Genomic DNA, 27232 nt, shown 5'->3' with positions numbered 1-27232 from the left:
CATGAATAGCTGGAACGTGATTAAGAGCTGGAGAATTGTCATTTTTATAAGCAGATCTATCAAGTTATTAGAGTTCGTAGCATTTGAATAACCATTTATTAAACACGAACTTAGTTAAAATTAACCCTTTCTTGGCTCATTACATATAGTATGTCAAAATTAATTCTGTTCCTTGATTGAATTGTAGTCCAGATTAGTGAGATCACAAATGATCTCATAAGCCAGAACAGAACTAGGTAAACAGCAAGACAACTCAAACGCAGGCTTGCATATACTGATTACTCCTGTGATCCGATTCAGTGAGCTGCTGTAGCGAAATTTTAAATATGGGGCTTAAATGGGTTTGAGTTATATGCAAGTATTATCCTGGCCATTCGCACAAGAATGATTAACAGACTATAATATATGCCTTCCCCTTCCTATTGCACTATGGAGGCTATCCACACAAAAGAAATAAAATGTACCTTTGCAAGCAATTTGCAAATGCCAGAATTAAATCCAGTAAATGGTGTTTTCTTACTCACTGAATTGGTCAGTCTGAGTAACTTTTTTCTCCCTGTCCAGTTTTATCCCAAAACTCAATACTTGGGATCCCCGTTCTCCCAGCACTTACTGATGCAGTACATTTTGTATAAATAAGTGGAGTCATTGATTTCAATGTGCTTAGAGTCAGGTGTACTTAAGCATCGCGAGTCGCAACAAATAATTTTTCAGTGTGTGTGGACATCCAAAGCCAAGGGCCGTTCTGTGCCCGCGGGGCTCTGGAGACCAAGCTTTCCAACTGGTAGCTGTAACTGGTAAGCTGAAGACCTGAAGTCCTTAATTTCAATTGTGTTGAGAGGTACTCTAGCCAGCCTGCAAAATAATTTGTATGTGGTACCTCTCTCTCTGTTAATCCTGAAAAGTGATAGCTGGTGTGCTCTGTGCGCTTCTTAGCCTATTGAATTTAACCTATTGAGTACTTTCTTCTGATCCTGTCCGTGATTCCTCCTTCATCCGCAGTGAACCACTGCAGGCAGCCTAGGAGCTAAACTGAGCGAGTGACTTTTCTGTTTTGCAGGGGTTTGTTTTCTTTTTTTTTTTTTTAAATGTATTGCATATACATAATACCAAAATGACCTGCTCAGCTTTTACTTGATGCAATTTGGTACAGGCAGGAAAATCCACCCATGGAATTTTTCTCTTTAAGATTACAGCTGCTCAGTTTGAAAGCAGCCTTCTTCCCCTGGTTTACCCACAAAACAGGATGTAGGTTTTCCTGGAGCTATGCCGTGTGCATCTTGCTCTCCAAAGGCCTGTTTAATATGTGCTCGTGCCTTTCTCTGTACCCGGCTGGTGCAGAAGAGGGCTTACACCATCAGGGATGGAGACGGCCAAAATTATTTCAAAGAATCTTCTACCTTTCTGCTGTCCTGTTTCTGAACACTAAAACACTGAATACTGAAAAGGCAAAATATACATCCTAATTGAGCTGTCTTGTCTTATGTGGTGTGAATGTGCCTTGGAATAGTTGTGAACATCATTTCTGAATAGCCAAACCTTTGGCTTTTCAGCGTGAATTCTGGAAATGGGAGGATGCTTCCCAGTGAGAGCAAAGCAGTTTGCAAAGCTGCTGTTGGCGTGTGTTCAGCTTCTCAGGCCTGCAGGTCTTGTTCCTACTTATTTGCTGTGATCTCTGCGGGTCATAATAACCTTTCTTTCTTTCCAGAACTGTCTCCTCTGTACCTCAAGTACTTTCTGTTTGAGATTTTTATACTGCTGGTGACAGCGCCGTGGAATGAGTCAGCTCCATATTGCTCACACTGTTGAACGAAGGGATGCTGAAGGCAGAATTTCTTTATTACTGAAACCGGGTTTTGACAAAATTTTAGAATTCAACCCTTCCTCGTAGATATGTGTGTCTAATTGATGGAAAGTGAACACCAAAGCCTCGTGTAGAGATCAGAGTTACACTGCTGTGCTGATAAGTTGTATGCCCCACGCTTGTGGGTGCAGGAACACAAGAGCAGCGATGCTCTGGTTAATTACTCTGACGCCTCCCTTCCTTAAAAGCCTTGGAGGTGAGTGTATCTTTTAGGGGGTAAAAGAAATTGTTGCATGTAATAGGTGATTTCCCAGAGAAATACCAAAAAGATGTTTCCCATGAGTATTAGCCTTTCTGCAGTAATTACTCTGTGTAGAACATGCAAATACACCATCCAGGTCAGAAATAAACCCACGACATCACTGCCAGGGCACGGGCATGGCTCTGCTGCTCGCCTTCGTCAGCCATTCCCATTTCCAGCTCTGCCGTCTCTAACAGGAGATTTGAGGACAGCCACAACCCAGAACCTCACCTGGCGTCCTGCTTATATTTTCCATGTCTTTGAGGTTTTGAGGAGCCTAAAGATCACCTCACTCAAAATATGTGGCAAAGGTATCTCCGCCCTGTGAGAAGGCAACTCCCGCTCTCCTTACCTGAAGCATTTTTCCATCTCCCTGGTCTCTCCATGTAAGTTAACCCTCCTGCCATTTTCTGTATCGTGACCTGCATCCACTGGCAAGAGGAAAGGACAAGACCAGGTGCTTATCAAGGTTGGGGGAAGAAGCAAGTTAGGAAACGTGCTTAGGCTCTGGCTTTACACATGGGAGTCTCAAACTTCATTTGCCCCTTGCATTCCTCAGACACTCTTCCTTCCCTGTCCCGCCATCCCATATCGGCCCGGCCATTCCTGTCACAAAGCCCTTTGGAAATAACCAGGGCATTTACAATTCATAGGTGTGCTTTCGTGTTTCCATCCACAGAATGGATATTGCTCATCTGGAGGTTATGGTCATGCTGATGGCTTAAAGGTCCTTAAAGATATGATGCCGTAAAAAAATGTAAAGACTATTTATAGCTTATTATTTTTTATATGTAATATTTACTGCCTTCCCCTGCCTTCTTGCATAACGTATCAAAGGGTGTTCTGCTTCCTGAAAATGCGTGGTAAATCAATTGTTCAACAGTTTTTTCAAGTATCCTTACTTAATGTTAGTTTTCATGCACGCATTTTGGAAACTATGTAAAATATGCCTTAAATAGTAGAATAAAATAAATGCCAGGGTTCTTACAGCTTCTTCCACCTGCTTGCAATGCAGAGTTGCCAAACAATTTCAGTGTTTTATAGCCTGTTGCCCCAAATCAAATTCTGTGTTGCTTTTGGTTTAAGGGCTAATAGCTTTTTGAAATATATTAGTGCTTTCTGGTGACAGGTCCAAGATTAGCTGTTTATCCATAGTTCCAAGAGATATTCTATAATCCTGTGGCACAGTAAACTTTATGAGGAATTTTACAAGCTTTCATGAGTGCATTGTGTTTTAAAATGCTAAAAAAGCGGTTAAGGAGAGAAGAAAACAAAGTGCTGCAGTGTCTCTGTCTGGTGTCCTGCTGGTCTTTGAAGTGTGGCATTGCTGGGGAGCGAGGAGGGATGGCTGTGGGACGTGCAGTGACTGAGGAAGCCAGCGAGCCGAAAGCTGTAAGCGCCGCAGAACTGGTTTACTGGAGGCATATGTAGGCCTTCATATAACAAACAGGAAGGATGGTGGGCATGGAGCGATAGGACGAGGGGCAATGGTTTTAAACTAGAGCAAGGCAGGTTTAGATGAGCCATTAGGAAGAAGTTCTTTACACTGAGGGTGGTGAGACACTGGCCCAGGTTGCCCAGAGAGGTGCTGGAGGCCCCATCCCTGGAGACATTCAAGGCCGAGCTGGATGAGGCTCTGAGCAACCTGATCTAGTTGAAGATGTCCCTGCTGACTGCAGGGGGGTTGAACTAGATGGCCTTTAGAGGTCCCTTCCAACCCAATGCACTCTGTGATTCTATGGTGTAACTCTTCCTTGAGCTGAAGTCTGTGGCAAACCTTGAGCATGCACCTGGTAGCAATAGCATTGCGAGAATGACATCTGTTTGAGTCACCTTCACTGATTTCTCACTGAATGTGATTTTTGAGGACCTTCAGAGTGCGTTCATGGCTCCAGTGCCAGTCCTTAAGCAGGCAGTTTGTGTGGGGCAGGGAGAAGGCAGAGTTCTTCTGGGGTGAGGACAGGGCTCAGGACACCCGTGTTTCTTTGCGCCATTCCAAACTGTGGATGCAACTTGGGTGAATCCCTCCATCTCTTAATGCTTTATTCCCATTCTGTGGAGAAACAGGGGAACACCCAGGTGCTATGATGAGAGAGACCAAAGGAGGGAAAATTGGATAGGCTGAGCACAGCTTTTTTCCCTTAAAAATATCTCTTTTTGTGCAAGATCTTTAGCCCTAGATGCGGATGTATGTTCCTTCAGGGGATGCATTTCCAAGGCAGGGTCTAGCATATAATTCTCTCTTTCTGTGCTTCCTTAAGGATGTCATATCTTTCACCCACAACAAATGCTATTGTTGGAAAGAAAACAGAAAATCTCTCTGGCCATTCTTCAGAAGTGAAAGCAGCAATCTTCAAAGCTAAAAACAATCCCTTCAGGGTAACTCAATAACTGCTTAGACCAGATGAAAACAGGCAGTTTGTACTTGTTGAGGTATCAAGATTCTCAACTGTCGTATCAGGCTGGAGCTGCCTCTGGAGATGGTGGCATCTGGCAGCGGCTGGGATGGTGCTTCACTGGGACATGGATGGGCTGTGCTTGGGTGACAGAGAAGGTTGCTTGAATCTTGCTTTCGTAACTGGGGAGAAAATCCCAGTCTATGTTGGGCGCCAGTTGTCATTTGATGGAGCAAGTTAGAGGTTTTACTCGGCCTCGGGGTCTGCTTTCCTTTGCAGCTCCGCCATCCAGTGACTGGTGGGACTGGAGCAGACTTGTCTGTAGCTGGTTGTCCTCCTCCCATCTTCTTCCAGTGTGCAGCCTGACAAGAAAGCACTGTACAGCCAAAACTCTGGCTTGTATTGTCCCACGTCTCCTACAGCAGCTTCACCTGGGCGTTAAACAGGAGCAGGAGACGGGGTTTTTGCCCCAGATGATTTCCGAGTTGACAATATTTGTGATAAAAAGGAGAAGGCGCTGCTTTCAGGAGCCTTCACACTGGGTTTTGCGGAGCCCACCTCCCAAACTAATCAACCACGGCCGGTGATGGGGAATATTTCAGCAGCATTGCTGAGCTGAGGGTTTCATTGTGCAGCTTAGGGCTGCTTAAAATATGAATGTAGCAGCAGAAAATGTGAGTTTGTACAGTATTTGTGCAAGAGGACAGATCTACCCCAGACCTCCCTTTCCACGTAGCTCCCAGCTGTTCAGAGCTGCTCAGCACGTTGGGATTTACTGTGGAGCTCTTCTGAAACCGCAGCCCCCGGTTGAGCGTTGGAATATTTGATCCGTGACTACCCTAAAAACTCAGCTCTGGGCACTTTGCCTGGGGACACCCAGTGAATCAACAGCAAATCTGGAATAAAATCCAGTTTATGTTTTGTTTTGTCCCCACCATCCCCCTTCTTTGAACTCCACGAAGATACACAGCACCTTGTATTTGTCTGTGAGGTATTGCTGAGACATGCACTGCGTATGTTTTAGGAACTGGTAAAACAGTTGATATACAGAATCGAAAAATAAAACAAAAAGCTACCTTACAGGGAAACTCAGCTGTTTAATTCAAAGTGTAAACATATATATGTCTGTTTCTTGACCTACTTGATTTTCTAAATGTTAACAACTGCTTTGAAGTGTTCTTTTTGCTGGGATGCAGACCTCTTGAAATTTTTATGAGAAGCATCTTTTAAGTTCTGTAACAAGAATTTTATTCCTATCTATCTATGACATTTAATTATTGTGATGCAGCACCCAGCAACAAGCAGTTGTTGCAATCTGTCGTACCTCTTTATTGGGAGGTTTAAATTTTTAAGGTTAAAATAGTGTGTCAGCCCACCATTCATAACCACAGCAGGGTAAAAGCTTCCCTAGCATGACTGTAACATAGTTCAGGCACAAATCCAGTGTGAGAGATATCTTAATTATCTAAAAAGAATTACATGAAAAGACAGAAAGAAGCAAGTGTTCATGCATGCTGGCTTGTAAAACTCACAATAATTTTTTGGTTGGTTTTCTTTATTTAAGTACACGCTTTGTATTTTTGACATCAGTACATGGAGAGCTCTCTTAGATGAAGAGGAAAAAAAAAAAAAAGCAGATGTCAGTTTTCCATTGATACCTGTGGCAGCACCGTGACCAAATCTTGAATGATGTGTCTCCAGTGCAGTCTCCATGACTCGGAACCGCTGTCCTGCCCCAGTAGTGCCCTTGCTGGCGGCGCGCAGGGTGCTGGGGAGGGCTGTGCGTTGCACTCCAGGAGTCCATGGCTTCAGAGAAGGGTTTTGGTCTTGACCCTAACCCGAATACTGGATATAAGGTATAAATTATTCTTGAGCATGAGCTGTAGCACCTAGAGAGAGTCCTCAGGGCCAGGCTTGCCAAGCAGCAGAGAGGGGATACTCCGCTTCTGGGATCTCTTCTGCTGTAACAGAGGCCAGGTTGCTACAGGAAGGAAGATCAGGCTTTTAAGGAGAAACAACTGAACCCTGAAAGGTTTTTATTGTATCGAAGCTAACTGACTTCTCATCTATATCTTCATTGCACTATCAGATCTGCCCTTCTGGCAGTCATACGAAAGGTCACCCCAATGTTAATAGGGGTTACCGGGATGTATTGCGGGTTGGCTTTGGGGAGCTGGGATTCCCTGCTTTGCACTGGCCCAGGCGTGCCCAGGCCCTCAACTGAGCCTGTTAGCCTTGAACTTTAGAGCCTGGTGGCAAACTGAGCTCTTCTACCAAAGGCTCTTGGTTTGATCCTGGCCAGGTCGTTTCTGTCATCTCTTGATTTCCTTGGGAATTTAAAACCTGCTTTTTCAAAGGTCTTTAGGTATCTTTTTGTTTGCACACGTAACATAAACGATACTGTTGCCTGGCTCCAATGAGATGTTCTCAAGGACTGCGAGATGATTAGGTGCTGAAATAATACAGGTCATATAGATATCTTCTGTAACAAAAAGAAATAAGTGGGGATTTTATTCCTAGTCACACAAAAAGTCAATATCTAAACCATATTTTCTTATTTTTTTAATAATTTGTCAAAATTTCAGTGAACTTGCTCTTCTCCCTTCCCCCCTGTTTTTCCAGGAAGAAGCTGAAACTTTTCTAACCAGCTTTGATAAGGATAGAATAGAGTAGAATAGAAAACATTATTTCAGTTGGAAGGAAAATGATCTAAGAATTAGATCCTGGTCATCAAGGTGAATACTGAAGTTCAAAGCAGCAAAACCGAAGAGTAGTTGAGCTTTAAGCTGTGATTTTGCTTTTTCTGAGTGAGTTCTTTCATTTCTGAACTTAGTCAAGAGTTGAAGCCATTCTAGAAGCTTTAGAAATGCTGATCCTGAAAGATACTTATTGATAACCATTGCAAAGGTCTCTTTTAATATCCTTGAGGGAACCACAAAGCAATCTCATAAGCCAAAAGTACAATAAGTTGCTTGTTTTTTCACAGCATTTCCCTGATGTGTCAGTGATGAGCTGTCCATGCTCGCAGCCTGAGCTTAAAAATTCATGAAATATGAATAGAGGCATTGTAATGTAGAACTAAATATATTCCCAAACTTTGAAGATAAAACTGGAGAAAGTTACTTCTGTGCATTAGCTGTTCCCATAGTGGAAGAAAATTTTAAGGCTGGAGATAAAGAGTTCACTCCTTGATGTTAAATACTTGCCTAAATTACTGTCAAAAATGAATCCGGAGAGAGCAGACAATGTGCCATCAGCTTCTTAATATTAGCTTCTGGGAGAAAAAAAAAAAAAAAATCTATTTTTTTGCAAGTGCTTACTCATTTCGCAAGATGAGATTGGGCCTTGCATGGCCAATAAACTGCGTGTAGGGAGGATTTTCGTGCTGTTGGTGCCCCTTGTAGCACCGGCTGTAGAGCATTACTGGGGGCAGTGGGTGGGCAGGAGCTCTGCGGGCAACAAGGCCGCCGGCTGCCAGGCGGGTTCCAATGGCCCTTCCCGAGCTGTTGCAGCAGGCCAGGGTATGCTCCAGGGCTCCTGCGGAAGCCCTTGGCACTTCATGGGGCAGATTCTCATACGGAGAAGACACCAGTGTGAAAAACAAAGAGCCTGTAGGCAATATGGAGGCTTGAATTCACCTGACCTGATGGGGAAGGACTTTCTCGGAGGTGGTTCTGGGCAGCAAGGGAAGAAAATTGAAGCTGAATAATCAGGATTTCTCAAAAGCCTGAGACAAGAAGGAAAGAATGGCAGCTCCTGATAAGCACCGCTTGAAGCCTGAAAACAAAGAAGAAACCAAATTGCCCTAATAATACTCCAGCAAGAACTTTAAAATTTTGAGGAAACATCTCATGGCTTTACAATGAACCCTTGTGGGTTTTTTTCTCTTGCGGATCATGGTTTTCTTACGAGGATTCAAAGTCCCAGAAAGGCTAATTTACGCACTTCAAGCAAACGTATCTAGGAAGACCCAAACATCTGCTTTTTTACGGTGGTGTTTACAAGGCTGGAAATGTAGATGTTTGGATGTCCCCAGGTGGTTGCGGGGCACCCCAGCAGCACCCTGACTCGCTGCCAGCCCGGGGGAGTGGGTGGGAGAGGACGGAGCTGCAGTGGCTCCAGTAGGGAGCAAGAAACCAGTTCTTTCTGCCTGGTTTACGTCTACCAGAATGTGAAGAGAGTCTGCCCCAGGTGCGCCGTGGTATCATACTGCCATCGTGTACTTCCAAAGCGACCGGGGTGAGATAAAAATAATTTGGTTTCCAGAAGTTGTATTTTTAATTTTTCTTGTCACTGGCAGCTAGTGTTTGCTGTATTTTAAGGAGCAGAGATTTTAGCTAAAGGATTAGTATGTCATTAATCAATCCATTGAATATTCATGATTTAGGGGATTCCCCCCCCCCCCGCCCCCCCCCCAGAAGAAATAATTATTTTGGCTAGCACTCGAAAAGGGTGTATGTGCTGTTGGTAGAACTTCACTGTATTGGGCAAAAATAGAATTTTTCCATTAGACATGCAAACTGATCTTTTCTCCCTGATACTGATAAGTATCCTTTAGTTCTTTTTCTCTATTTAGCAACAATTTTTCATGCTTTTTGTGTAGAAATGTAATGAAAGTGGGGAAAAAATGAGGAAAAAAAACCCCAAACCAAACAACCCAAACACTGCAGCGGAGGTTGAGCTACCCCTTGTTGAAGCCCTGGTTTGGAGAGGTGGGGTCTTGAAAAACCTTTTCACATTTATATCAAACTACCATTTTATATTTGTTATTCAAATCTTGTTCGGTCTCACAGTGGTGCAGAGTTCAAATGAAATACTGGTTGTGGAGCGTCTGGGGGGCTGTTCTCAAGATTTTCACCACAAAGCATGACCTTTTCTGGTCTCCTGCAGCCACATCCTGGTGGTGTGCGTCCTCAACAGACTTTTTGGTCTTTACTGGTTTTTGTTATCTGCAGTATGCTGCTTTCTCCCATGTCACTTTAAAGGTATCCATTGGTAGATAATATTGCAGCTCTTGATGACACGGATAGCATTAGGTTATTTGGAAATACGATACAGTTACACAGAATGGTGGAGGTTGGAAGGGACCTCTGGAGATCATCCCGTCCAACCCCCTGCCAGAGCAGGGTCACCCAGAGCAGGTCCCACAGGAACGCGTCCGGGAGGATTTGGAATGTCTCCAGAGACAGAGACTCCACCACCTCTCTGGGCAGCCTGTGCCAGGGCTCTGCCACCCTCACAGCAAAGAAGTTCCTCCTCATGGTTAGGTGGAACTTCCTATGGTCAAGTTTGTGCCCGTTACCTCTTGTCCTGTCCCCGGGCACCACTGAGAAGAGCCTGGCCCCATCCTCCTGACACCCACCCTTCAAGTATTTATAAGCGTTGGTACTGTTGAGTTGAGTCTAAATAAATAGAGTTGGTCAAGTCTCATGCAGAGCAACGCAGTGTTTGTTGCTCAGGTCACACTAAAGGGCACATAATACTGCTCACTGCAGGGGGGTTGGACTAGATGACCTTTAAAGGTCCCTTCCAACCCAACACATTCTATGATTCTGTAATGGTTGGTGCTAATTCTTTGGGGTTGGGGCTCTAGTAGTTTCTAAAATCTTGATCATAGGGCTAGAAAGGATTGTAGAACAACTGAGCAAAACTGAAAAAACTTCCTCTGAGTAAAAGAAATGAAGGGAAAATTGTTGCTGCTGTAAGAGTAGCACAGTGGAAGGAGTTCTGTGGAACATGCAGACCAGTTCAGGAGAGAGGAGTCAGTTTTTTAGCGGGTGCCCTTTCTCTGCCCCCTGAAAGGCCACCACTGATTCAAAGCAGGAGTTCTGCCCTGTGAGGCCAGGAGCAGAAAACCTTTCTCCTCTGCAATGGTGATGTTTTGCAGCTGGGTTGGTGAACTTCCCAGGTGATGGCCGTTTGTTGTCAGCTCCTGGAGCTTCAAAGTCTGTTCTGTTTAGTTCCACTCTTTATAGAAAGAAAAGCAGCAGCAGCAGCAACAACAACAACAGATATGTGGGAAGGTTTTTGAAGTTAATCCTCCTGCACAGGGCAGGGGGGCTGTATCGCTAGCTGTTGGATGTGTGCGTATTTCCCACACAGAATATAATTATGTTTTTTCCTACAGGTTTTTGGACATGTTTATTTTATCCTGGGATGCTGTCCTTTTGGGGACCACAGGCTCTCGCAGGGGGTAGGTGGGACTGCACACAGCAACACAAGGCGGGTCGTGGTTTCCTCCCTCCCTCCCTGCTTTCTTGGGGACTTGGTTCTGCTCCTTTCTTGGGAGGAAGGGGGCAAAAAATACTCTCCTTGTCCTTCAGCAAGGAGCTGCTTTGAACTCTTGCATTCGCTTTTTTTTTTTTGTTTTAAGATACTAAGGGGTTTTTTTCGCATTAGAGTCGTATTATGTAATGTCCGTGTGACAAATTTCCTTAAATCTAACATTTTACAACCAGTGTTTTATAATTAAAATAGATCTTGCTGTTTCCGTGTAGCGCCACAAGGCCGACTTCAGTGGGAGCACGGTGTAGAGAAGGACTAGCAGGAATGGGTCTTTAGCTGAGACTGTTTTAAAATAAGTAGTAGGTAATTTTCTATTTTCACAAATATTCCTGCTCCTGATAGTCTGGGGCCATGTGGCTGCCCTTTTTGATAAACACCTCCGCAAAGTTGTGTGGGTTTGGGGTTGTGGTTTTTTTGTTTTGTTTTGTTTTTTAAGTGCTTTTATTGATAGAGAAAAAAAAAAAAAGATCTTGGTTGACAGCTCTGGAAACAAAACTCTGCTGTTTATCGTGTGCCACAACACCCCCAAAGAAGCACCAAACCTGCGGGTGTCAGGATGAGCTTCCCCTCAGTGCCAGCAAAAAAGCTTTTCCTGGCTTTCAGGAATTTGTAAGGTAGTCCTAGCTTCAAGTCACCGAAATCATTCACAGCTTTACCTTCTTCGTGGAATAATGAACCTGAGCATGGGTGATGGACTGACCATGTTGTTCCGGGGTCTGACTATGTGTTCTGTGCCTGTCTCCCTTCGTCGGGGTTGTAGCAGGGTCCTGGCTCTGAGTGTAGAAACCATAAAAGGTTTCATGTGCAGCTGGTACTAAATTAAAACTCCAAATCCTTTAAAGCAATTCTAGAATTGTTTCCATGGCATTGGCTTTTTTTTCTCTTTGTTTCTTTTTTATTAATTATGGCTTGAAGGTGAAAGGGGAGATATTCTTACGTCTCGAAAAGTTGCCTCGTAGGATACAATGATTCAACGTTGTTTGAATTTCTAGTCTTGCTTTCAGGTCGTCTTTCTGAAAAGCAGGGTTGAGGCGTGGCAAATGGATGGAAGCTCCAAATTAGGTGGGTTTTACTCCTCGCCGATGGAGCAGTCTGGCTTGAAAAGTTTGGGTTTGAATTTTAGTTCATTGAGTTCAAAGAACCGCGCATCAACCTTCAGGGCGGTGAAACTTTAGGTGAGAATTAATAGAAAATGTTAATAGAAGGGTAGGACACCCGACAGAGACCCGCCCCGGCGGGGGGGGCCGAGCCGGGCAGCGGCGCCCCACGGGCTCCCCCCGCCGGGGGGACCCGGCGGGGGGAGCCCGTGGGGCGCCGCTGCCCGGCTCGGCCCCCCCCCGCCCCATCACCGTGGAGCCTCCAGCCCGGGATTTCCCGGCAGCCGGACCGCGGCGGTGCCGCTCTCCGCAGGCGCGGAGCGGTGTGCGGAGCCCCTCTTTGCCGCATCCTCCCGGCCCCGTACGCCGGAGAGGGGCGGGAGCCCGCCCCCTGCTCCCCCCCACCCCCGCCATCCCCATCCTCCATCCCCGCCCCGGTGCAGCGAGGCGGCGGGAGCGGCGGGGCATGCCCCGTCCGCGCAACGCAGGAACGGCCCCGCGTTCCCCCCCCATTCCGCGGCCGGCGGAGGAGGAGGAGGAGGCGGCGGAGCTGCCGCAGGGCTCGCCGGCCCCGCAGGCGAGGCGCGGCCGCGCCGCGCGGGGTATGAAATTGCGCCGGCAGCGGAGCGGGGCGGGCGGCCCCGGTGGTGGTGGCGGCGGCGGCGGTGTCTCCTCGGCGGGGCCGTAGCTCGGCGCTTTCTCCTCGTCAGAGCCCCTCCGCTCCCCGCCGCGGCGAGGCCGGGGCCGCGCTGGGGCTCCGTGCGGCGGCGTGGGATGCGGGCGCAGCGGCTGGCACCTGCCGGCCGGTTCCACTAGCCCCTGCGGGCGACCCGGCGGCGGCTGGCGGTGCCCCTCGGGAAGTTTGATGGCTTCTTTGAGGAGAGTCAAAGTCCTGCTGGTGTTAAACTTGATCGCGGTGGCTGGCTTTGTCCTCTTCCTGGCCAAGTGCAGACCCATCACAGCCAAGAGCGGCGACTCCTTCCATGACATCCATCCCAGGGCAGAAGTGGCCAACTTGACAGCCCACGGCATCAGCTCCATCCAGGATGCGGTGCTGAAGAGACTCTCCCTCCTAGAAGATATAGTCTACAGGCAGCTGAACGGTAGGAATAGTTCTTTTGCTCTTAATGCCTTTTGAGTAGGGTCGTGGGTGGGGAGTTGAGGCAAAGAGCGGGTGCACGGCTTGCTTGAAGTTTGCATGACAGGATGTGCTTTTTCCTGTATTACTGTGCAAACAGAGTCTCAACGGACGGAGTCAATTTAAGTATCTGATTTCCAGGTTCTGTTTGTGTTAAAGCTCAGACTGGTACCTTGCACAGGATGGGAGGAAAGCATAATAACACAACATTGCCTTCCGAGTTTACAGTACTGGTCAGGGAATTACGGTGTCACGATTTCCGCATCAAATGAGAGCGGGGTGTTCAGTGGGAAATACGGCTTGGAGCAGCACGCTGGATATTGATTGAGGGAATGGCTTTTACTTCTACAGAGTTGGTTTTTTGGAAGGGAGTTTTGAAACGGTTCAAGTATGTTCCATCATCTGAGTGCAGAAGGTCAGAATGCAAAATGCACTTTCTCTACTAAGTTAAGCAAACTATTCAGTATTTCCTATGGCTCAGCATTGACAGCTGCTAATTAAAATCTCAAGTAATGCTTCTCTTTATAGCGTAGTGAAGGGATTTCTATTAAAATCTCACCAGGTTCAGTAGTTCTGAGATGTAGAAAGGGAGTTTTAAAGCTGCCGTGTGGGATAGAGAAACATGTTGTAAGGATCTGAGAAATCTAGGTGAGGTATCTAATTAAAACACTGACTGTGGAAGCTAATTTTTTTGAAAATTGTTCCCCATAGATTCCCAACTGGGAAGGTAATCTCAATCAAGAGTTTCATTTATTGCTTCCAATCTCCGTAGCTTTAACAACTGCAAGTTTTTGTGTTGCAGAGATAGCAGAGTTAATGTTTTTGGCAATGTCAGTGTGATTCCCTCCCTGAGTATTGAATATGAAGCTAATGCACGATTCTGTGCCATGGTGAACCTAAAGCTGGCGTGGGCTGTGTCTCCGTACTGAATCTGAGCTTTTGCTCATCACCATTCTGCTCCGAGGATGTGAGGCAGGTGTAGGAATACAACAGACCTTTCCTGGTGCCTAAGAGTTGTCACACCGTGCCCTCCCCGAAGCACAAGCACGGACCGAGACATGAGAAGCACTCAGCCGAGTAGGAAAGTGTTATTTATATTGCTACTTTACACACTTGCACGAAAAACCTGCCTAGCACCACAAGGTTTGGAGGAGCACTGTTGGGTGACAAACAAGGTGAAACAGTAACAAGGAATAAAGCAGAAAGCTGGGTGTTATTTACAACCAAACCGTGAAACCGGCTGCTTCTGGGTATTGCTAGGGCAGAAGTTTCCAGGATGATTTAGGCACCTATTTAAAAATGGGTAATAGCTGCAGTTCAAGACAGGGGACCTCGTACAAGGACCTTGGTAGTGGACGAGTAATTGTGATGCCATCTACCATTCCTGCAAATACAGAGGGAGAGCTGAAATCATAAGTTATTACCCTCCTTCTGTGGAGATTAAAGTGGGACTCCCTGCTCCGATGTGCTCTGGGGGCTGCTGTGGGATCTGGCTGGTGCTTGTAAGGGGAGCTGTGAGCGTAAGGAGGGCTCCAAGTGTGCTGTCTCCTCTCTAGGCTGCTGTGGGCACCGGGAGCACGGTTTCGGTGTAGTGCTGGAGAGCAGTCAGGCACCTACGGACCAGAGGAGGCAGAGATGTAATAGATACGTTGCCCGTGTCACAGACGTTTTCTTGGGGCAGGCAGAAAGCTGAGCGCAGAGATGTGACATCTTGTCTGGCCTCTGCATACTGGGGTGATTTATAGCAACGCTGACGAGTCTGGCTGAAAAAATAGCTCTGGCATAGCGCTTATGTAACTTTGGGTCAAGTATATATTTGGTACCAGTGATTTTTAGAAAAGTACGATGTGTTCTGTTCCCTGATCACGGTCTATGTGCTGTGCTTCAGCAAGGCATGGGTTTAGAGCAAGATGTGGGGGACCGGGTGAACCCCCATCACCACCCACAGGGGCTGAAAGGCTGAAAGGCAACAGCCAAGGGCGCTGAGACAGCCCGTAGCCCTGCGGGCGCAGAGGCAGCTGGGCTGGCTGCCCTGCCAGGAGTTTTCTGTGCCCAAATCGCCGTTCATACCTAAAGCTGAAATCCTAGTTGCCTGCTTGAAGTATGCAAATACGAGCTCACTTCTCTTTTTTTTTGCTTTTAGGATAGGGAAGTTGGCTGCTGGCGAGAAGTGCCTAACAAAACCCACCATATGCTCTTAGACAAGCTCCCTGCAAAGTGCACCCACCGAGAGAGTTCTTTCTCTTGCGTAAGGTTGTGTTTTAAGTCTGAACTGTGGTTTAGCATGTACGAAATGTTAGAATATGGTGCAGCATGTGGAAAGGCTGCACCTCAGGGAGCATCGGGAGACGTTTGGCAAAAGAGAGGAACTAAAACACAGTTTGGGTGCAATCAGCTGTGGGTTTTTTTTCTGCATTATAGGACTTGGCTGGATTTCAGTGGGAGTTGAAGCCATCTTTAAAAAACCGAATCTCTTAAAAAAACTCCATTCTGTAAAGATCAAATGAGCAATCTGATCATACCACTGCTGTGTTTTTGTGTTTTGAATCATATAGTGTAAAGCATATTGGAAATAACAGCTCTCTCTGGGATGGCAACCCTTATTTTGTATGTATGTATATTTATTTATTTCTGTAAATGCTGGCCGTAAAAACAAGCTAAACAACACTGCCTCGGGTCTGCTAAAGGAACAATTTTAAACAATCATTCCTTTTGAATGACATTTCTCTGCAGCGCCATTCAGGAAATAACACTGAGCCCCCTCTTATTCCTCTTTGTGCAAGCAGAGCTGTCCCAAACATTGCCCAATCTGCCTCCTCCGGTGCCTCCTCCCTTTCCAGGTGATGCACCTGCAGTGTTTTCCAGCCACTGTTAGCCGGCGCTGCAGTTGCACCAAATTACATCATGTCAGCTGTGGGACGCTTGTTTCAGACGGTGGTTGAAAGAGTGCCTTGGGGATGCTGAGCGGGACTGGGGAGTCACCGCAGCAGACGTGGCCTGCCTTAGTTTTCTCCTCGTTGTAATTCATAAAGTATCTGTGAGAAGACTTGGGTTTGTCCAAATGTGTCTGTTCAGGCTTCTTTTGGCCTACAACTGATTGAGAACTGTACGTGTGCTTTGTTCTTTCTAAAAGCTTATTATTGCTCCTTAGTTCATTGCATGAGTCTTGTGGGTTTTACTTTCTGCTTTTCTGTTGCTTTTTGCTGGTCTCTAATTGAATGGCTCCCACCGTCACAAAGTAGTACCGGGGTGCCCTTTGAAACGGAGGGCTTTGTATGTGCACGCACTTATCTGAGAATTCAGAGGGTTTTTAATTTCTATAGTCACTTTTATGGATGGAATTTTCTTGTTCAGCAGTTTTTCAGAGAAAGCTAATGAAGGCCTGGAAGGAACGTGTGTGTTTTACTCTGGGTATTAACTACAACTTGTCTTTTTGATCCGAACCTAATTTTTTGTGTGCTGACATTTACGTAAGCAAAAATTGTGGTCCAGATTATCTCCAACTTTTATGGAGATTCACACAAATGAACTTTTCAGGTGGGTCTGTGTTTACAAAGAGAGGGTTTCTGTGCTTATGTGACAAATGAGTTAGCTGGTGAGGAGCTGGAGTGAATAAAGGCTCGCAAGAGAGCGTTTGGCTTCTGCTGTAACTGTGGGCTTCCTGTGCAGCGCTGGGCAAACTCTTCGATTTACTGAACACTTTCCCTCTGGAGGAGTTTCAGAAATTGTGCATTTGTAGGATCCTGAGACAGCAAAGGTGGGCCAGCTTTTTCACATCGTAGTGGCGTATAGGATGAGTGACGTGACCTGAGGAAGGCCGCAGTTTGCCTTGTGAAAGAGCGTACAAAGATTTTGCTCGCTATGAGACCCCTCTCAATGGGATGGGTCCCGTGTCCATTGCATGGTGAGAAGCTGCTCATCTCCCCTCCTACAAGCAACAGCCTTGGGGGGGTTGCCCAGGTAGTTTTTGTCTGACTGTGTTTCTTCTTTCTTGAACTCGTGCATTACCCTCCTCCACTTCCCATTATCCTCTTGAAGTTGTCCTTGATATCCCACCCTGGGAAAGGGCTATGTCCTCGGCAGCGCGGCATGTGTTCACCCCCTCCCCAGGAGGCTGGATAAGGCTGGTGCATGCCCTCTGCAGTGCCTCCCCAAGGTAGGAGCAGTGCCAGTTCCAGTCTCTAAAGGGGCTCCAGGAAAGCTGGGGAGGCAGTCTTTATCAGGGAGTGGAGCAATAGGATGAGAGGGAACAGTTTTAAACTGGAAGAGGGGAGATTTAGGTAAGATATTAGGGAGAAATTCTTTGCTGTGAGGGTGGTGAGCCCCTGGCCCAGGTTGCCCAGAGAAGCTGTGGCTGCCCCATCCCTGGAGGTGTTGAAGGCCAGGTTGGACAGGGCTTGGAGCAACCTGGGCTGGTGGGAGGTGTCCCTGCCCAGGGCAGGGGGTGGCACTGGGTGATCTTTAAGGTCCCTTCCAACTCAAAGCTTTGTATGATTCGAAGTGTTGGGAGGTTGGTCATCAGCTGCTGAGACACCAAGAGGCTGGTGGGATGTACTAGGGTCCATAAGCAGCATTCCTTTCATGTACAGAGTGCTGGGGCTCCACCAATGTTGAGTATTCATCCCAGGTGGGAGGAAAGAGTCTGGATCTGTTTTTGTGAGTTGGTTTTTGTCCCTGTCCTTCTGAGTCTGATCCTGCGCAAAAGTGGGCAGTCACCTATTCTGAACCTGGTTCACCAGAAGCTCTTTAAGTCAATATATAAATAGTTTAGTAATTAAATAGGGCTGCTAGTTGGAGAATAAGAAGTGCAGGAGGGAGAGTACTCTAAATAAACCCTTGGTTTGCATGTGGGGAAGCCACCATCCGTATCTACCATAGCTGGGCGCCTTGAGTAAATATCAGCAGAACAGTTCTGTGGTCAATGGAACCTGCCACCCAGCCGCCTCCAGGTGTGCTGGGGTAAACGCCTCTATGTCTACTGGTGAGTGTTCAGCAGAGGGCTGGTCTTGGATTAAAACCTCCAAGGAGCACGAAGGCTATAAACTCCCTCTCTCGTGCTTTTTGGCTGATACACAGCAGCAGCTGAATGGAGGAAGCGCTCAGCTGCCTGGCAGCCAAGGAGACAGGGATGATGCGGCGGCTTCTGAGCAGCGTGGAACAAAAATTAAAAAATTCTGTACTTCAAGCTATGTATTAGTAAGACAGAAAACACTGTGAAAGGGCACCGCTGACTCATCCTAAGATCTTCTTTTGAATTTTGTTTTGTAACCCCACAACAGATGATGTGTATGATCAGGGAGGATAGAAGCTATTTGCAAGTTGTTGTAAATGAGAGGCCGGTGCCGAAGAACTGCTGAGGCTGGCCAGGAAACGAGTGAGCAGAGAGGGGTTTTCCTTCACGCTAAAGAAGTGCGCAGAGAGTAAGCTGCTGCTTTACCAAATGTTAAAAGTTGAAGAGGAACTTTAAATTCCTCAGTGATTAAATCGGCCTATGTTCACTTTTTAAACAAGCTTGCATCTGTGCTTTTGCACATGGAATTATTTGGACATGCTGAGATATGAACAAGTGCATGCCAGCAGCCTCCCTGCATACAGATTGTGCTCTCCTCTGCTTATCCAATTAGGAAATTAACTTTGTGAGGGTGGCATATGGACATTGAGGCCGATACTGAAACACAGCCTTTTACATGGTCTTGCTATTCCCCTTGTAAAGTGGCACTTAATTAACTTAAAACACTTTAGAGATATGTGGATTTACTTCCCATAAGGATAAGATAATGCTTATCTTCTATAACACTTATCATCCTCTAAGTACATTACAAACTTAGCTAACTACTGAGTATAAAATTTCTATATGTAAATAAGGCAGATTAAAAGCGGTTCTATCAGCCATTTAGTGGTACGTTATAGCGTTACACCCACGGACTAGTGGTATTAAGAGTTTAACAGGTAAGTAATATATTAACTAAAATGCTAAGAAACTCTCTGATTAAGATAAACAACTGAATGTAAATAATAGTAGGGAATAGTAGGGATAGTAGGGAAATGCTGTTTGTAGGCAGCAGGGCCCAAACTTTAATCACGTTGATGAAATAAAATAGCTCTTTATACAAGCACAGCCTCACTGGGTGAAATCCTTTGATCTAAGAAACGATGATGTGGAGATAAAGTGATGCGCCGTGGGGACATGGCTGCTGTATTGACTGATGGTTATCACACAGGATCGGAGATGCTGTTTCCCTGTCTGCCCCACAGCCATGACATTTTTGAAGTAGAAACCAACTGTTATTTTGTATGGTCTTATATAGCTACTTGCAGCTTTAATATTTATTATATACCTAACAGATTTGGTTGCTGTATTCCCCGTTAGGAATAATGCAAATTATCCAAATTCAGTACATGGTTTTAGACGTTCTCAGCCTAAACTTCCTAACTGCCGGAGAGCGATCTGCATAGGCTCGAGACACCTGAGAGCTGTTGTCTGTAAATTATTCTGATCAGGTTCATGGAAATTGGGTCTGATACCGATCAAAGAAAGAACATACGAAATACGTCTTGGAGAAATAATAGAGTTAAAAGATGAGGCTTCATATAGTCATTTAGGAAGTATCTGGAAGCTCAGACGTTAACGTGACATTTAGTTTACAACCCGGCTGACTGGGAACTGATAGATAATTTTTGTTTTCGATAGTTGTTTGGCATCATCATCCGAATATTCACTGTCATTGGCAACGAATGAGTAATAAGCCGCTAACACATTTATCATGCAGAGGCAACACAGGATTCATGAGACGCAACAGCAATGACTAGAAAATAGTGACAACGTTGGTATTTTATTCTTGCATATTAATTCGGGTCTGCCTGAATGGAGAAACAGAACCTTATCTCGATGGTAAAACTTCAAGAGGTACGTTAGATTTACACTGCCAAATTAGTTAGGCAGCTTTTAGGAATATTCTTCTAAGGATAAAAAAATTTGCTGTAATTCTGTGAATTACAGTATTATTTCCAAGCCTCAGTGACTGGATCGGTGGTGTACTATTGTGTCTCACACAGTGAGAGACATTTGGAATGGAATGCATTTGGCAAAACATAGGCATCTAGTGACATTTCAGTGCCCAAAGGCATCCTGCCTGGTGCCCAGCTGCCACTCCAGAAGGGCACGACTTGGCCGGCGGTGGAGTGTCACATCTGCTGGGCTTGCGCTGCATCTTGGATACCCCGAGGCCTTTTGAACGGCAGCAGGCGCTGCTGAGACGACAGTCCCACACTTGCCATCTTGGAGATCTTCCTCTTTGATCGGCAAGGACAGACAGACAAAGTTGGCTTTAGGCACATGCTCTCAGTGTGCTTGGATTTTGGAGAGTCCTTCTGGTCTGCCCTTGGCCACCATCTTCCCCCATCACTTCTCTCCTGGCAGAGAGCGCACGCATTTCTAATAAGAAAATGCGGGATGCGGCCCGTGAGCGAATCTACCTGTTAATAAGGCATAGCACAAAAGAAAATAGAAGTGAGCCTTCTCGGGTAATTAAAAAGGTTTTACTCATTTTATGATTTATGCCACTAATCTTTATCTAACACTGAACAATCTGGTCCAGATGTTATGGTGGGCTGGCAGGCTGCCAGTCCCCAGCTCCGACAGATACGCCCGAATCCCGGGGTAGGGGAGGACATTCTGCATGTTGCAATATTAAACTTAAAAGGGAGATTTTATTTCTTTTTAAGATGTCCTTATTGAAGCCTGCAAAGGGCTGTTCAAACTGAATACGCGTAGTATTGACCCTACCATGACTCAACAGCAGTGATTCAACTTCAGTAATGTATCCTAGCGGTACAATATTATTTTTCCTAAACAGTTTTGGGAGTACAAGCAACCATATTTTCTAGCCCCCAATCCCCATGGTCAGATTTCTTCATGAGATTGTTGAATGCTTTACATCTTATTGCTACAAGCGTAGCTAGTTCTGCCTATAAATCTAATAGCTATCGACCCACATTCTGAGATTCGCTGATGGTTATCTAAAAATAATGCGGTAATGATGCAATGAGAGCCCTACGTAAAACATTACGTGGAAGGAGAGCGCGATGCTAAGCCTCGCGCTGCTCTCCTTGAGCAATTACACACCCTGCTTCTGACGGAGGCTTATGGCTTTGATGCTTAGGTTGGTGGGGAGATGCGAAGTTATCTGAAAAAGAAAGATAATTCCCTAAAATTAGGAATGAATTGGATAAAAGTCACAGTTTGCCTTTTCCTTCTTAAAAACCTGATGCTCTGCACTGGCATGCCTCTTGCTGTGTAATGGCACCGGTTCCTCCGATTGTGCCCTCCCAGGGGTTCGCTCCCTGGGGGTCGCTCTGATACCCGGTACCCACAGACAGCGATGCTAAAGGCCACCTGCCATATGACAGCGCTTGTTCGCTCCTGGAACGGGAAGTACCTACGGCTTCACAGGGTCTGTAATATGGGAGTAATAGGATGACTCTTGGTAAATGGATTTTTTTAAAAATAGGGATCTTCCTAGGTTGTCTGACCCAGGCTGTTGTGTGAGAGCACCGCTCTTCCCGCTGATAGGGAAAATGAAAGATCTCTTAAAAGCCGGGGCTGTGTCATACGTAGTAAATCACCACTCCTTACTGCGCAGCTGGCGTGCCTTGTCGCACCTGATTACTTAACTTTAGCACAGTAAAACCAGCTGTGTGATGTGGCAGCACTTGATGCCGAGGAAGGAAGGGGAATCCTTGGTTCCTCTTCTCTTTAGTACCCTCAGCTTACGTGTGAGTGGAAACATCTTGTGTTCCTTCCTACAGTTTGAAGTGGGATTGCTCAGTGCTAGCACTTCTGTGGGGTCTGGTAGGGATGGGCTCCGGGTGGGAACGCAGAAGGGCCAGGCTCTGGGCCCTGCTGTTTGCCACCCCTGGGCCCTGGAGCATCCTTAGCCTCCCTGACCCACCACCCGAACGGGATACAGGATTTTCTTTTCTCCCATCTCCTGTATGTAACAGTAGGGACTTTTTGCGTTTGTGGGCAACGGAAATCCAAATTGCTTTTCCTTGGCGCGTCTAAGTGCTGCTGAGATACAGAAAGTGGAAAACCATTACGAGAGGAAAATCAACAGTGGATTAACAGATACCAGCAGTGCCTTGGCTGAGATATTTTGGGTGTTTCTTCAAGCTGCAGAGAGCATGAGAGAGTCAAGCAGGGTCTCCTACCTGATGGTCGTCAGAATTTATTTAACCTGTGTTTTAATTGTCATTTGCTCGTGTAGTATTTCAGGCAGTGTAACGGCCCGCTATGGTTGTGCACATTCTCAGGGCATAAGGGTAAAATGAGAAGGTTAATTTTAAAATGAAACAATTAGAATTTCTTTCTGGGTCTTTGCTTACATTCCACTTTAAATTAAATCATGAGAGCACTCGTGTTTGCACCAAATTACTACAAATTCTTCTAAAACAATTGCTTGATCATACTCTAAAAACATAAAGCAAGGGGGGGAAGTGTAAAGCCATTTAATGATATTTCAAAGCTTGCGTATATTCCGTTATTTGGTTTAAAATAATTTTTGTTGACCTTTGTGTGTTTTTAGTGTGTACCACCTTTAGTGAAGTGCGCTGGAACTCTGAAAGCTTTCAGTAGGCTGGAACATAAAACCCCTGTTCTGCTAGATTTCATTTCAGTCTTTCTTATTTGCACTGACAAGACAATAATAGTAATAACCATTACACTTGTCTAAACCTGTAGTCAAGGCTGGGGCCATGTTGTACTTTGCCCTTTGCTAAGTGTAGACCAGATGCCATAATGTGGAATTTCAGTTTGCTTGAAGTTGTTATTCATGTAATCAGGAGGGGCTGGTGTCACCATTAAGGGCACCAGGAATTCAGTAGGACGGCGTTAGGTCTCCGTTTTTCCTCCAGCTTCTTGTGTGATGCTGGACAAGTCACTTGCAATGATACTAGAAAAAAATATACTAGTTATGGGTTCAATTCCTTCGTGTATTATTGAGTGAATGTCTCAAGGGCAGAAAGTGATGAAGAGGTTCGTATGTGGGGAAATGGTATGAGAACAAAGAAACGGTGGCGGGCGTGAAAGGCCGAGAGCCCTGGGGCTGTTCAGCTGGAGAGGAGCAGACTGAGAGGGATCTCATCAATGCTCAGCAATAGCCAAAGGGCGGGTGGCAAGAGGATGGGGCCAGGCTCTTCTCAGTGGTGCCCGGGGACAGGACAAGGGGCAACAGGCACAAACTGGAACACAGGAAATTCCATCTCAACATGAGGAGGAACTTCTTTCCTGTGAGGGTGGCAGAGCCCTGGCACAGGCTGCCCAGAGAGGTGGTGGAGTCTCCATCTCTGGAGACATTCCAACCCCGCCTGGACGCGTTCCTGTGCCACCTGCTCTGGGTGACCCTGCTCTGGCACAGTATTGGACCAGATGATCCCCAGAGGTCCCTTCCAACCCCTGCCATTCTGTGTTTTTGAAAATATTTGTAACTAAAAGGTAGGAACGGAAAAAGTGAGACAGATTAGGAGGGATATTTGCCTCACTTCTGCTTCCTTGCTGTAACAAACGACTGGAATGTAGCCTTAATTAAGTGATTACCACTCGCTCACATTATGACCCTGCCCGATGGCCCTGGCTGGTTCATGTCCCATGTATTTGGTGCTATAAACCAGGGAGAAACAGGCCATTCCCAAGCCACTTATCTTTTAGTGAGATAAATCATGCAATAGAACAAGGCAGAAGATGGGGGGAGAATTAGACCTAATGTTGTGTTAATTCCCTGTGGCTTTTGGATTTAAAGCTCGTGTTGGTTTAAATCTGTATTAATTATATGTCGGCTAGGTTGAAGGAAGGATGTGTAAGAAAAGGAAATAATAGAGCAGGAAGATGTGTGAGCCAAGCTGGAGAGAGGAAGGACTACAGTAGCGGTGGGAGCAGAAGGCAGTGGTGGGGTTTCATCCCGGAGCGACCTGCTGAGCCACATCTGGCAGCCGGAGGGTCTCCATGGGCATTGAGGGCTGGGGAGGGGACAGACAGCAGCTCCTGTCTGCACTTCCTCGGGGTTGCTGCCTCCAGAAACTTCTCTTGCCCCCGTGGGTTATGGGAGACGGCTTCAACATTTGGTTCAAAATTAGGAAAATGTCCACCATGCACCAGTTCATGAAGGGACCCGCAGTGGGACCCTGGTTGTGGGAAGGTGGGGGGGACCAGAAGTCTGAGTTTGGAGGAGCAGATGCTGGTGGTGGGGCAGGTGCCCTTTGGATGAGGCTGATTTGATTGACTGTGGGCCGTGCCCAAAGGGACAGAGCTGGTTTTTAAGCTCTGCAGGTGGAGGTCAGAAAAAAAGTGGCGGAGTCTGGAGAAATAAATGAATAATTAACCTAATGGGCCAGGGATGGGTGAGCTGCTTTCTCCAACGTGAAGGGGGATGGTTCAGCCGCGGTGCTGTTTGATTAGTGTTTGTGGCATGAAGGGACAGCGTGACAGCTAGATCATGCAGATGATTTATGGGCACGCAGACAGCTTTCATTTAGAAATCTGCCCCTGCCAGGAGTGTCTAAAGGTAGTTACCGGCTTTTACAATGTCTTACATGGAAGGTGTTACCGGGGTCAGGTCATATTGACTTCAGTTGTCTTTGGATCAAGCGCTGAATCAATAAGTGACTTTCTGGGGGAGCTTAATAGCTGTTCTGCACAGATGTAAAAGGGGTTAGACAGTAAAATGGGATTTTACACTTTTATCAGTCTTTTCTCAGGAAGTTGCTCAACTTCCAAATACTAATTAATGCTATGTTCCTTCCACAAATTTTCCTCCCTACTGATGCCGCCTGTTTGATCCTGTAGGACAGCATCAGACCTTGCAAATCAGAGCTGGCTGCCAAGCTGCAATGGGGGGAGAGGCAATGAACAGAAAGGAATAAAACTTCGTCGTCACATCCCAATTTGAGGCATCTGGCGTAATTTATGCTTTTTGTGCAGCTGTTTGGAAAATCCTGGAATTCCCTTGAATGTCCAGCTCCAATTAAAATTACCAGAACTGTATATCCTGAAATACCCAGCTGCAATTACAATTACTGGAACTGAATAACCAAAGAGAGTAATTTACTCCAAAGCTGCACACCCAGGTGTGGGCATCTCTGGTAGCAGCTTATTCTGATGCTGCCCAGCCTTTCCCGTCGTGAGACACTGCTTTAATTTGTTTAGAATTTTCCTGATTAGGCTGAAATGGTCAGATATTGTCAAGCTCATGTTTATCTTTAGTTCCCAGCAAACTGGTCCAGATGTTTTTGGAAAGGATGTATGAGAAAAACACGTACCATTGTTCCCATGGAGGGTCAGAGGGAAAAGGAGTGGAGGGACTGACCAGGCAGCCCCAAAGAAATGGGGCTGAGAAACCTCAGGAGCAGAGAAGGGGGGAAGTTGAGGAGGCTGACATGGGTGGGCAAGATGGAAATTGGTGAGGAGAGAGGACATGGGACAAGGTGTCCAGGCGGGGAGCAGTGGCCCTGGGGGAGTGGGGGTCCTGGGGGCGTCTCTGGTTTGCTACAGGAAAGCTTGAATGCAGCACGGTGGCTTGGAGGTTTTGTTACTAGTGGTGGAAAAACAACCGTCTGCAAAAGAAGTGTTATTTTCAACTTGATATTTTACATAACTGAGGCGTAACTAAAAAGATAGGTTACTTCCAGAAACCTGAATGCCAAATGTGGTTATTGGGAATTTTTTGCTGGTTTGATGATTAAACTGTTGGCCTTGTAAGAGCATTCAGAAGATGTGTGGGTATGAAACCAGGGCAGGTATTATTAGCTGTGTAAAGCAAAACAATACAGTCACTGTGGAAAAATTACAGCTTTTGTGCTGAAGCAGGTATTTAACCTTTGTTTTTACAACTCCAGAAATGAAGCAGTTTGTTCCTTAATGTAGGCTGTGTGCTGACTGGATTTTCACATCTGAATGTATGAAATGCTGGGCTATTAAAATCTGTTTTAACGATCTCTTTTCCCATAACTCCTAATATTTGCCATTTACTAATTATGATGTGCCTAAGTAGTTCTCATTTGTAGTAGGTATTTTAAATGCTGCAGCTGTCCTGGTTTCAAGCGAACTGCCGGTGACTCTTTTTTTATGTTTGAGAATTGAGTAGTATCAGTGATTTTTGCAGGTTGGCATTAAGTGCTCACCTCGTACTGTTCTTCATTAGAAGGTTTTTGATATACAGGTCCCCAGTGGAAGGAGAAAAAGTTGGGCTCGGCAGAGGAGCAGCTGGAGAACACATCTATTTTCAGCGAGCATCGGTTTGTGGTGTAAACTCGTGCTGAGTCAGCAGGGGCAGACCCGGGGGTGGTTGCGGTGAAGCACTGATTTGGGAGTTCTGCTCTATTTGTCTTTTTTAAAATTTTATTTTATTTTTTAATTCTTAGGATTTTCCAGCAGATTTACGGTAGGGGAAATGCAGCTGTTTGAAAGGCAGCAGCTTTGCAAGCTTCCCAAGCGGTTGTGGGGAAGGAGGCGTCAAGGTGGTTTTTTCCTGGTCTGTTTTGCTGCTCCAAGGGCCAACGTGATGGGACCTTGTGAACTAGTTTAAGGCCCCGCGGATGTTATTGAGGCCGTCGACCTTATGGTCTGATGGACCTCCCTGCAAAACAGAGAGCTGAGAAGGCAGGAAAAGTGGTACTGAAAAAGAAGAGCTTGGGAAGGCTGAGTTAGGAAGCAGGGGCAGTACTTGATAGAAAAAGGGAAGTACGCAACCCAGAACAATTTAGATGCTCGGCAAGCAAGGAAAAGCCTGTTAACTCCTGTCTGTCCTCCTTGCTTTTTGTTTTACCTTGAATTTTACCTGTCGGGGTTTTTTTTTGTACTTTTTTTCTTAATCCCGTTTCTCAATCACCTTCACCAGAGGCGACTCCAGCTGTGACTTGACAGCTGCTACTGTCTTCTCCAGCTTGTGCTGCCAAGGATCCCAGTTGATTGTAGGGCTTAAGGCACAGTGCTGTCTATTTTCTGTATTTCTTGCTACTGTAAAATGTTACATATTAATATTAATAATGCTCTTTCTAAATTCAGAAGCCTATTGCAATTATGTATTTTTTTTTTTTAAACCTCAGTCTTTGGCAGGTATGTCCTGGCAGTAATCACGGCTAATGAGCATGTCCCAGGGTCTGGGCAGCGCTTTAGGATTACATGTAGTGGTCAGTACTCAAGTCTGGAACCAAATCCTT

The 27232-nt window shown here is 46.0% G+C and overlaps 1 protein-coding gene across 1 annotated transcript in view; it reads left to right on the top strand.

Moving 5' to 3' along the window:
* The first annotated feature begins 12294 nt into the window (after positions 1–12294).
* Positions 12295–27232, top strand: part of GALNT17 (polypeptide N-acetylgalactosaminyltransferase 17) — a 219033-nt gene continuing 204095 nt past the window's right edge. Inside the window, exon 1 of the mRNA XM_063341566.1 lies at positions 12295–12986. Within this exon, the coding sequence (XP_063197636.1) occupies positions 12749–12986 (238 nt within the window). The 5' untranslated portion in view covers positions 12295–12748. The remainder of the gene's footprint in view (positions 12987–27232) is intronic.

This window comes from Chroicocephalus ridibundus, chromosome 7 (assembly GCF_963924245.1).
Source record: "Chroicocephalus ridibundus chromosome 7, bChrRid1.1, whole genome shotgun sequence".
NCBI lineage: Eukaryota > Metazoa > Chordata > Aves > Charadriiformes > Laridae > Chroicocephalus > Chroicocephalus ridibundus.
Note: the sequence above shows the minus strand (reverse complement) of the source record. Positions and strands in the feature narration are given on the sequence as shown.